The sequence below is a fragment of the Prenolepis imparis genome, unplaced genomic scaffold (genome assembly GCF_030444845.1).
Source record: "Prenolepis imparis isolate NDT839.2.m4 unplaced genomic scaffold, iyPreImpa1.0 SCAF_78, whole genome shotgun sequence".
Lineage (NCBI taxonomy): Eukaryota > Metazoa > Arthropoda > Insecta > Hymenoptera > Formicidae > Prenolepis > Prenolepis imparis.
In genome coordinates, this window is record NW_028141236.1 from 1 (window position 1) to 13,386 (window position 13,386).

Here is a 13,386-nt window from a genome sequence, read left to right on the forward strand (position 1 = left end):
CTGCATGAGTTGCTAGTATTATATCATCTACATAACGATGGTAGAAAATTAAAGTCGTATCTAAATTATTTAAAATGGATTCCTCCAGATCTTGCATCACTAGATCTGCCATCATGGGTGATAATGAAGATCCCATAGGAGTACCATAAGTTTGTTTATATGTTTTGTCCTTGAATGTAAAAAATGTGGAAGATAAAATAAAATTAATGGTAGAAACAAATTCTTTTTTCGGAATTTTTGTATGAGTTTCAATAAATTTCCATCTGTTATTTATGCTGTTAATAGCAAGATCTAGAGGAATGTTTGTGAAAAGTGAGACAACATCTAATGAAACTATGACGTCCGATTTACCTAATGTTTTGCCAGAGAGAGTTTTGCATAGATCAAAACTGTTGCTGACGTGGCTATTAGCTCGAGGGAGACTTTTAAGTAATATTTTGTGAATGTAAGATGCTAATGAGTAAAGAGCAGTATTAACCGATGAAACTATGATTCGGAAGGGGACATTGTTTTTATGGATTTTGGGGAGACCGTAGGCTTTAGGTAGGAGTGAATCACTGGAGCGTAGTGCATGGTATTCCCTTTTGTTGATATATTCTTTTTTTAGCCAATGTTTTAACGTATTATTTAGATCTTTTTCTATTTTTATGGATGGATTTTTTTTAATAATCGAGTAAGTATTCCTATCATTCAACAGGTCTTCCACTTTTTTAATGTAGTAAGCTCTGTCCATTGCGACTGTAACGTTGCCTTTATCAGCTCGTGTAAAAAGTATATCGGGATTGTGATGACAAAATTCTTTTGTTGATTTGTACATTGTCATGAGTTTTTCTATTGTTAGGTCTCTATGAGTGTTGTTGTGTAAGTAATGGAAAAATTGTGGAACAGCAATATTGCGGATAGTTGTAAGATTTTTACGTTTCGAATTGCTTTCGATGTCCTTAATGAACTCATGAATTGCATCTTTCTTATCAGAGCTAACTGGAAGGCTGAATTTATCACCCAGCTGCAGGAGGGTAGATACGTGTGGAGGGATTTCTGTGTCCGATAAATTGATAAACCACTTATCGTTTAGTTGGTCTACGTGATAGGGAGGTTTTTTTGAAAAACTGCTGGCATTGATTAGTGTGTTAACTGTTTCTGTGGACCTGTTATGTGTGTGTGTGAAGAGTTATTAAAATTGAACCTCTTAGGTTGAAATTTGTTGTGATCCATAATACAATTAAATGCAATTGGTTTTATCTTTTTGATTTCAAGTTGTTTATTTGAAACCACCAACCACGTAAATTTATTTTTGTGAGTGTTGTATAGCTTAGTTCGAAATCTATTCAATGAGTGACTATGGTAACTGAGAATATCCGCCCAAATATATGTAGGAAGGTTATGGGAAAGAAGCTGTGAAGTTTTATCAAGTTCTTTATGTAAGGAATCTAACAACCTATATAAATCGAATACTTCAATATTTAGCAATTCATCTGCACATCTGTGCAAAAGACTCTCTAGTTTTTTTATTGATTTATAATGATGTAAAAATAATTTTGCTTTTCTAAAATTAGTTAAGTGTGAAGGTAAAATGTTACAATTTTTACATGATTTCAAAAATTGCAATTTTGCCATGGTTCTCAATATGCTATAGTTTGTATTAATCCATTGTTTCAAACATATAACCGTTCGCTCGCCAAAGGTTTGATGTATAAAGTAAAGATAGAAACTATGTTGTTCGAATTGTGAAATCTTCCAACGCCGTTCCAACGGACGTCATAGTTTCATTAGATGTTGTCTCACTTTTCACAAACATTCCTCTAGATCTTGCTATTAACAGCATAAATAACAGATGGAAATTTATTGAAACTCATACAAAAATTCCGAAAAAAGAATTTGTTTCTACCATTAATTTTATTTTATCTTCCACATTTTTTACATTCAAGGACAAAACATATAAACAAACTTATGGTACTCCTATGGGATCTCCATTATCACCCATGATGGCAGATCTAGTGATGCAAGATCTGGAGGAATCCATTTTAAATAATTTAGATACGACTTTAATTTTCTACCATCGTTATGTAGATGATATAATACTAGCAACTCATGCAGAAAAAATAGAAGATATTGTGAATAATTTTAACAACTATCATGAAAGATTGAAATTCACGGTTGAATATGAGGTTGATCGTTGCATTAGCTTCTTAGATCTTAACTTAATAGTAATAGACAATATATTACACTTAAATTGGTTCCACAAAAAAACTTTTTCGGGGAGATTTTTATCATACCTCTCAAATCACCCAATTTGTCATAAAATTGGAACCATATATAGCTTGGTAGATAGAGCGATATTACTGTCTCACCCCACTTTTCATCAAAAGAATTTGGAATTTATCATCAACATATTGCTGGATAACGGTTACCCTCTAGATCTTATTTTTAAAGTAATCAACCGCAGGATCAAAAGTCTTATTTCCAATAAATTAAATATAAAGAACACAAATTCCGAAAAACAGCGAATAAATAATGAAAAGAGAGACAACACATTTTTTATCATTCCCTATATAAATGCGATATCAGAGCGAGTTGCGTCAGCGATTAAAAACCAGAAGTGACTGTGGGATACAGATGTTTGAATAAATTGAACAGATTTGTTAGGGTACAGAAGGACAAAAACAAACACTCCTGCAATTCCAACGTGATTTATAAAATTAATTGCAACGATTGCAATGCGTCATATGTGGGACAGACAAAGAGACAGTTACATACTAGACTCAAGGAACATATCAAGAATGTTAAGTTAGACTCGTCAAGACATTCTGTAATTAGTGAACACATCTTAAATAAAAAACATACATTTGACTGGAACAATATAGAAATCTTAGACTTTGAAAATAACTACCATAAACGACTCATTTCAGAAATGATACACATAAAAGAGCAGAAAAACGGTATTAATTTAAACAAGGACACAGAACTACTTGATAATGTTTATTTTGACATCCTAGATGAATTAGCAAATTTATGATTTCTTGTCTTGTTTACACGATGACTTATTATCTGAATATATAATTGTTACCCACAGTCAAGTTAGAGACACGCTATAGATAAGAAGCTAAAAACAGAATTTTATTATCAGGACGCATTGTAAGTTAATTTATTTAACATTGTCCTATAATTTTACACAATTGATAATGTTTAGTTACAGTTTAATACAAAGATACAAACCGGTCTGTTACTATGGAACTCGCATTTATATTGATTGACAAATACATTCAAACTGACAAAATTTGGACAAATCCTTTCTCGCCTTCAAACGAAGAATGGGTTTAAAATCTCTCATTACTAACAAAAGCGTTCCATAATGATGAGATGGGAAATGTTATTCTTGCTGTGCCTCTCAGAAAATACACCGATGTTAAAATATTGATGATATTTCGCTCGTCATGGTCGTTTGATATACTTTAATTATTATATTATTTAAACGTTTGTTTAAGTTAGAATTTGTACTGAGGAAGACTAAGTAAGTCGAAACGTCTACATGTTAAGAATTTACATGTTATTAATTTTAAGAGCATGATTAAATGAATTTATTATATTATATTATATCTATTTATTTGCTCGTTAGTTGGCCTTTCACTATATTCCATTATTATTATTTATTGCGTTATATTATATTATTATTATAAATTATTATTATAAATTTCTAAACGCTAATTACAAGACATTTTCTGTTGATGTTGTGACAGCATGAAAAGATCTGAAATTGTCTCCCTTTTATTCGTTAAGAATAAAATAATAGAAGAAATTAGCCGAAATAGCCAAAAATTATTAAATAATTTTTTTTTCAATTTCTTAACAATATCTTAACAATTTAAAAAGAAACATTAGAACAGATAATAAGTATATTTAAATTTTGTATTATAATTTAAAATATCTGGCAAGTTTATTTTTTGAATAATTTTAATAACATTTTTTATATGTCAAATACTTACACATTAGGTATGTGTAAATTTATAAATACTATAAAATTATATACTATTATATTATATAAAATATAAATGTTTTTTTTAGATATAACAAATAATATTGCATATATTAGTGCATATTTTTAATGCAAGCTTGTTTTTCTTTAGACTTTTCCAAATTCCCGGATAATGGACTTGTTCATAGTTCAAATTCAACATGAATCTCGTCATCAAGACATTAAATTTCTTTACGATATTTACAATATATTTATTCCTGGTATATTTAAAGTTAAATCGTTTACTCCTTATCGTATTTCAGGTATGTATATATATCTAAATTATAATTTGATTACTTTAAAATATATACATATATATATTTATATAAAAAATTTGTAAATAATATAAATAAACAATAGTTAAATTGCTAATCATAAATATATAAGAAAAAATTTTAAAATTTAAATTTTACATTTAATTTTTCTTATTTTAATTTTGCTGCAATGAAAACAAGCTTTTTTAATTTAAAATTAGTTCTTCTTTAACTACTATAAGCTGCTCATGAATTTATAGGAACACCATGTGTTAAAATTATTTAAAATATACATATTATACATATTTATGTGTAATTATACAGTTTATATTATTATAATAGGATTCATTATGTGGCGCAATCTAGAACTTATAGTTCCTCATAATGCATTTTGGACAAGTATCAACACTTATGTAAACACAAGGTAAGTGACAAACATATATTGTAATATAATAATTATATATCATAAAAAAATATACTGGAAAATATATTAAAAAAAGAAAAATGTATCCATATAAACTTTTCTAAACAAAAGATAAAAAGATATACCTTAAGTGCATGAAAATCTTATGAGTATCCAAACTTGCGTATTTAACAAACAAAATTTTTCAAAATAAAAAATTGGTAAAAGCTGATAAAAAATTAAATCTATCAACAAAATAGTTAACAAAAACAGACGAGATCAATTATAATAAGAATACATATACACAAGTAGACAGATAAAGTACACAATAATATTGTATAAAATGTACAAAATGTTTATTCAAATATATAGTTATAAATTATTAATACGCATTATATAATTTAAAGTAATGTTTATAATTCGTTGCAAATTCAGTTTATGTGTTCTTTCTTTTCTTAATTATGACTGGGTTCATTATATTCGGTGTGTTTTGTTCGGTTATCTGTTTTTTCTCGAAGAGACATATTTTCTGAATATTCAAAGGGATTCAAAAGATTAAGGAAATCTCAAAAACGATTGGAGTTATATTCAAAAGATTGGAGTGATTCAGCGCAATTGGAGTTATTTTCAAAAGATTGGAGTGATTCAGCGCTGAATTTCAATATCTCAAACATACAGAGTTCAAAAAATACATTCTCTCACAGTCGACATTCAGATTAAAGGATCATATCAAAATTCTTCAATAATCAAGTATTTATAAATTCAATACTTCTTTATAATAAGAGTTTTCTGGTAGAATTATTTCGTTCTCAGATCAGAGAGTATTTTCATTCTTAGGCTTTGGTATGTTTTCTAGCCTAAAGAATCGATCTGATGAACATTCCAGAAAAATTTCTTCTTTCTTAATAAAACAATCTTCATTCAAAAACCATAGTAAAATATTCTTCTCTAAGGTTCTGGTTATTCTTTTCTAACCTTAGAGAATGGTTTTTTCCAGAAATAACTCAATATCTATTATAAAATAATATTTTACTCTTTTATTATAAAATTTATAGTTATTAAATGTTTCAAAATATTAATAATTTATATTCATTAAAATCTTTTCAGTTCTATTTTTAGTAATTTAATTACTTTTTTCTTCTTTTGATTATATTAACATTATATAAAATAAATATTTAAAATTTTAATTATGTTGTTTTTAAAATAAAGTCAAAATTATTTTCTATTCGTTATTCCGATTTCATTTAGGTTTAAATTTATACAATTTTTGGTCCTTCGAGCCGGATATATAAAGAGCGACAAAAATGAGAATCAGTCACATTCAAAACAAGATTGAGCAACAGCTCGCACTCATGGATTTAATTGTAAATGCTGTCGATAATTTTACTAAAGTTGGAGAATCAAACATTTCACCTCAAAGAGTACAAGCTCGTTTAACGTCCCTTAAAGAAAATTGGGAAAAATTCTCACTAGTTCATGAAGCAATTGGAATATCTATAACTCAGCTAAGTCCCAATGATCGATTAACCATACATAATCATTTATATTTTTCGGATAATCTTTTTTCAATGACACATGAATGTTACCTCGAGGCAGTGGAAAAAATTAATTCTTTTCTTGATACTGAAAACGAAGTTACTAAGAAGACATCAACAATGGAATCTAATTCGTCTAATTCTCAAAATTCAACTTCAAATATTCCAACATTTTTTCATCATGCACGATTGCCTCGAATTGATATTCCAAAATTCAACGGTTCACCTGCAGATTGGCTATCATTTAAAGATTTATTCAGCTCTCTTGTAATAACAAATCCAACAATAACTTCAGTTGAGAAACTGCAATATTTAAAAACAAGTCTCATCGGATCTGCAGCACATCTTTTAAAAAATACTTCGCTCACAGCAGATAACTTTAAAAAAGCGTGGGATTCTTTAATATCATTTTATGAAAACAAACGGCTATTAATTAATGCAGCGTTACATTCTTTAATTACTTTGAAACGCATGACGAAAGAATCTGCTAGCGAAATGGAACAATTATATACGAATATCATGCAAATTTATCGAACGTTAGAAACACTGCAACGACCTATTTCAACGTGGGATGATTTTTTAATATTTATTACGGTTCAGCGATTAGATTTAGAATCTGTCAAAGCATGGGAACACCATTTAGGATCATCTAAAGAACCTCCATCATGGAATCAATTCAGTGAATTTTTAGTCACTAGAATGCTTTCTCTTCAAGCTTTTGAAAAATCGCGAATTGGAAAATCTTCTCAAACTCAACAATCAGTAAAATCACATTATCAAGGAAAAATTAAGGATAATAATTTAAATAATACGAATTCATGTACAATATGTTCATCCAATCATTATATATCAAACTGTCCGCAATATACTTCAAAAACTGTTCAACAACGTTTGGCAATTATATCTAAAAACAAGTTGTGTTACAATTGTTTAGGATTACATCGTGTATCCACATGTCGAGTATTGAAACGTTGTCACAAATGTGGGCGTAAGTATCATACGTCTATTCATCAAGCTAACCCACTATCAAATACAAAATCAGATTCTGAAACTGCTAAATTAAAAGATTCTACTATAACATCTTCGAAATCAACTGAAACCCATGTACTACATTCAACATGACATGAAATTACTTCTTCATATGTCCTTTTAGCAACAGCTCAAGTCATTGTTGTAAAACAAAATGAAGAAAACGTTAAAGTTCGAGCTCTAATAGATCAGGGTTCTGAAATTTCGTTGATTTCTGAACGACTAGCACAACAACTAAAATTACCTCGGAAACATTCTTCTATTCCTTTAATTGGAATAGGAGGTAAAAAATCTAATAGAACTAGAGGTACAGTTTCTTTTAAATTAAAATCATGTCATAACGATAATTTTGAAGATTCAATAATTTACATTTTTGCACATATTTTACCAAAACTTACTTCATCAATTCCATCTGTGAAAGTAAATACACCAAATTGGTCACATTTAAACGGACTAAAATTAGCAGATCCTGATTTCCGAGTACCTGGATTTATTGATATAATATTAGGATCTGATGTTTACAATCAAATTATCGAAGAAGGTCTTATTAAAGGAAACGAAGATTCTCCAATTGCTCAATTAACTAAATTTGGATGGATAATTTCCGGTTCATTCAATTCAAATTCATCGTCAAGTAACCTTCAAAGTTATCATGTTTCTCTGGGTAGAGAACTTCAACAATTTTGGAAATTAGAAGAAACTCCATTATTAAAAGGTTCTTCTTTATCTTCTAAGGATCAAGAATGTGAAGATCATTTTAAATCTACCTATACACGTGATGCTCAAGGTCGCTACATAGTTAAATTACCATTCAAAGAATCCATTGAAAAACTAGGAAATTCTCAAACAAAGGCAATTCGTACGATTACAAGTTTATTCAAGAAATTTGCATCAAATTTTCGCTATGCACATTCTTATTCAGAATTTTTAAAAGAATATGAAAAACTTCAACTTATGAAATCTGTACCAAATTCTTATCCAGAACCTCAACATGTTTATTATTTGCCACATCACGGAGTTTTTCGAGAAAGTAGTCTGACAACAAAATTAAGAGTAGTATTCAACGGATCAAGTCATACAACTTCAGGATTTTCATTAAACGATTTACTTCATACTGGAGCAAAATTACAAGTAGATTTATTTAATGTTCTTATTTGGTTTAGGCAATTTTGTTATGTATTTACTTCAGATGTAGAAAAAATGTACAGACAAATTAAAGTACATCCAGAAGACTGGGATTTTCAACGTATTTTATGGATTGATGAATTTAATAATATTGTTACTTATCAATTGACCACAGTAATATGGTCTAGTTTGTGCTCCTTTTTTAGCACTTCGTGCGATGTTACAGCTTGTCATTGACGAAGGTCAAAAATTTCCTCTTGCTATTCCTATTTTAACAAAAGGACGATATGTAGACGACATTTTTGGAGGAGCTGATACAATTCAGCAAGCTCAAGAAAAAGTTCAACAAGTAAATAATCTATGCATGGCGGGCGGTTTCCCACTCAAGAAATGGATAAGTAATAATCCTGTTATTCTTCAATCAATTCCTTTAGAAGACCAAATCACTTTAACATCTATTCAGATTGAAGATGATATAATGATTCATGCTCTTGGTTTGAGTTGGAAACCATCAACAGATATTTTTCACTTCACCATTAATTTATCTTTAATGAAGAAAATTACAAAAAGAACACTTTTATCAACCATAGCTAAAATGTTCGATCCTCTTGGATTAATCTCTCCTGTTATTATTAAAGCAAAAATTCTCGTTCAAGAACTTTGGTCTATAAAGCTCGATTGGGATGATCCTTTACCTGAATTTATATCTATCAAATGGACAAAATTTATTGAAGAACTTCATAAAATGCCAACTTTATCATTTCCTCGATGGTTAGGTTTTAAATCAAAAGATATTATTGAAATTCACGGATTTTGTGACGCATCGCAACAAGCTATTGCAGGTGTCGTCTATATACGAATAAAAACAACAAAAGAAGATATACATGTTAATTTGATATTTTCAAAAACTAAAGTAGCTCCACTTAAAAGACTAACTATTCCTCGCCTTGAATTATCAGGAGCTGTATTATTAACAAAATTAGTTTCTCATGTTTTGAATATTTTAGAATTAAAAAATATTCCCATATACCTTTGGACAGATTCTTCTATTACATATACTTGGATAAACAATCATCCTTCTCGTTGGAAAGATTTTGTTCATAATAGAGTTTGTTTAATACAAGAAACATTACCTCAAGCAATTTGGAGATTTGTACCAGGTAAAGAAAATCCAGCTGATTTAGCTACAAGAGGTTTAACGCCTAATCAACTTTCTGACATTTCAACGTGGTGGAATGGACCTTGCTGGCTTTTGAAAAATTCTTCAACTTGGCCATGGCCAAAAGAACCTCAAACAGTATCTGTAAAAGATAATCTGGAAGAACGAACAGTTCAAGTTTCTACCATTATTACCGACAAATCTTTGGAACCTTGGGATCTGTTATATAAATATTCAAATTTAACTCGACTCTTTTCAATTACAGCAATATGTAAACGAGTTATCAAACAATTTAAGAAAATTTCAGATTCTGCATTAAATATTCCAATTTCTACACAAGAATTAAAAATTTCAAAATTTTTCCGATTAAATCAGTTCAACATTATCATTTTTATTAAGATTTTAAAATTCTTTCCAAAGGACAATGTTTATCTAAATCAAATCCGCTTACACGTTTTACACCTTTTATTGATTCTAATGGACTTTTACGAGTTGGAGGTCGTTTACAAGCTTCTTTTTTACCATCAAGTACTACACATCTTTTGATTATTCCTAAAGATTCTCCATTAACAACACTAATAATTTCTGACGCTCATTTACGGTCAATGCACGGAGGAACACAAATCACATTGGCTTACATACGAAACGAATATTGGATCCTTGGAGGACGAGTACCCGTACGATCTTTCATTTTAAAATGTGTACGATGCGCAAGATATCGGCAGAAACGAGCACAACAAATTATGGGGCAACTTCCAGTTGAAAGAATAACTCCTTCTCGTCCTTTTTTAAATTCTGGAGTTGATTACGCTGGACCATTCATTATTAAAACTTGGAAAGGAAAGAACGCTCGAACTTATAAAGCTTATATAACTCTATTTGTTTGTCTTTCTACTTCAGCCATTCACATACAACTTGTAACCGATTACTCTACCGAAACATTTATAGCTGCTTATAAACGGTTTACAGCTAGAAGAGGAATTTGTGCAATATTAATGAGCGATTGCGGACTAAATTTCAAAGGAGCTGATTCTGAATTAAAAAACCTTTTTTTATCATCTTCAAAAGAGTTAAGAAAATTTTACGCAACGATTTTATCTAAAGATGGAACTCAATGGAAATTTAATCCACCAGCCTCTCCTCATTTTGGAGGAAAATGGGAAGCTGCAGTTAAATCTGTAAAATATCATCTTAAACGCATTGTTGGAGACAAACTTCTCACTTATGAAGAAACACTTTTAACTCAAATTGAAGCAGTTTTAAATTCTCGACCTTTATGCCCTCTTACAGAAGATCCAGAAGATTTAAATGCTCTTACTCCTGGACATTTTTTTAATTGGAAGTGCACCTGCTGTTATTCCAGAGCCATCATTTGAAACAATTAAATGTTCACATCTTTCTAGATGGCAATTAATTCGTCAAATGTTGGATAGTTTTTGGTCACGATGGTCAAAAGAATGTTTACAACGTTATTATGCTATTTACAAGTGGAATCAAGCTACTCCTTCTCTTAAAAAAGATTCTCTTGTTCTTGTTATTGATGAACGATACCCTCCTATAAAATGGCCTTTAGGCAGAATCATTCAAATTCATCCAGGAAAAGATGGGTATACAAGAGTTGTTACAGTACGCACGCAGACATCTATTCAGAAGCGATCCATTGTAAAACTTTGTCCTTTACCAATTTCAACAAATACTTTATAATTCATTTCATTCGTTAACGATGGTTAACGAAGGCGGGCGGAAATGTTTAAAATGTACAAAATGTTTATTCAAATATATAGTTATGAATTATTAATACGCATTATATAATTTAAAGTAATGTTTATAATTCGTTGCAAATTCAGTTTATGTATTCTTTCTTTTCTTAATTATGACTGGGTTCATTATATTCGGTGTGTTTTGTTCGGTTATCTGTTTTTTCTCGAAGAGACATATTTTCTGAATATTCAAAGGGATTCAAAAGATTAAGGAAATCTCAAAAACGATTGGAGTTATATTCAAAAGATTGGAGTGATTCAGCGCAATTGGAGTTATTTTCAAAAGATTGGAGTGATTCAGCGCTGAATTTCAATATCTCAAACATACAGAGTTCAAAAGATACATTCTCTCACAGTCGACATTCAGATTAAAGGATCATATCAAAATTCTTCAATAATCAAGTATTTATAAATTCAATATTTCTTTATAATAAGAGTTTTCTGGTAGAATTATTTCGTTCTCAGATCAGAGAGTATTTTCATTCTTAGGCTTTGGTATGTTTTCTAGCCTAAAGAATCGATCTGATGAACATTCCAGAAAAATTTCTTCTTTCTTAATAAAACAATCATCATTCAAAAACCATAGTAAAATATTCTTCTCTAAGGTTCTGGTTATTCTTTTCTAACCTTAGAGAATGGTTTTTTTCCAGAAATAACTCAATATTTATTATAAAATAATATTTTACTCTTTTATTATAAAATTTATAGTTATTAAATGTTTCAAAATATTAATAATTTATATTCATTAAAATCTTTTCAGTTCTAATTTTAGTAATTTAATTTTTTTTTTCTTCTTTTGATTATATTAACATTATATAAAATAAATATTTAAAATTTTAATTATGTTGTTTTTAAAATAAAGTCAAAATTATTTTCTATTCGTTATTCCGATTTTATTTAGGTTTAAATTTATACAATAGGAAAATTCTAATAGAATAGACTTCCATTTACTTTCGAAAATCGAAATTCTGAAAATATATGTAAAAATTCTGAAGTTACAACTTTATACCGGCAAAGTTAAGTTAAGCTTTTAAATAATTTTAGAAAATATTACAAACATCCGTTTTTATTTTAATAATAATAAATTTCATTTATTGTAATTCAGTAACTATCCATTATTTAGTTTTAAAGTTATTACACCTTTTGTTCAGCAAGTCACAGGTTACGACATATTAAAAAAACCAACCAATTTTATCGAAATCCAATTTCTATAAGGATTGGATAGTAAACCTGTAATAGAATGAACAAACCTCTGTTTCAAAATGATATAAAGTAAATGTGAAAATTCTATAAATAAATACGTATTATATTTGGATTGCAGAAACAGTCAGTTGAGATCTTGTCTATATGCTCTAAGGTTGAGATATGTGTAAATTAAAAAAATATATAAATTAAATTTTGCTAAATTTTATTAATAATTTCTTGAATCTGACAATGAGTTCACAGTTACATACAAATTTGAAGAATAGAGATTTCGATTTTTATACGGTATAAATAAAAAAGTAAAATAATGATTTGTATTAAAATCTCAGTCATTATTCATATTACATAATTTTTACAAAGCGTATATTTCTTACAAATATAAAAAAAAGATTTATATGATATCCGCCGGCGTATACTAAACAGTTGGAAAATCATCTATACGGGTGGGCTCCATGATTAGGTCCAGGAGCAAATTAAAATATGTTTTTTATTTTTATATCGCTAGTAAAATAACTTTCGGACCAATATTTTTCTCACTTATGAAAAATTTGTAATTAATAATTTCAAGTTGTACTTTATAAAGACCACAACCATATGGTCGATAAAGTAAAAACTTAGAAAAATTCATTGGCTAGTGTGGTCGATTAATTTAACTACCCTGTTGATTATTTTACTAGCGATATAAAAATAAAAAACATAATTTAAATTTAATTATTGTTATTATTGAGAAATTATATTTAATCTTTATTAATAAAACTATTTTATATAATTTTTTACAAAATAAATTAATTTGTTATAAACATTTTTATATCTTGATCTTATTATTCTTCTATGACACATTTTATACATATAATTATTTTGACAGTTTTAGTTGTAACGTTCTAAAAATTTTAATGTATTTTAATA

At 28.7% G+C, this 13,386-nt stretch overlaps 1 protein-coding gene across 1 annotated transcript; it reads left to right on the forward strand.

The window, feature by feature from the left end:
• Positions 1 to 5,973: 5,973 nt before the first annotated feature.
• LOC145947418 (uncharacterized) lies at positions 5,974 to 10,893 on the forward strand. The gene is made up of 7 exons (XM_083057198.1): positions 5,974 to 7,192; positions 7,358 to 7,540; positions 7,700 to 8,092; positions 8,156 to 8,479; positions 8,565 to 9,200; positions 9,366 to 9,788; positions 10,418 to 10,893. The coding sequence occupies exons 1-7, from the start codon at positions 5,974 to 5,976 to the stop codon at positions 10,891 to 10,893; spliced, it is 3,654 nt and encodes a 1,217-aa protein (XP_082913324.1).
• Positions 10,894 to 13,386: the final 2,493 nt, after the last annotated feature.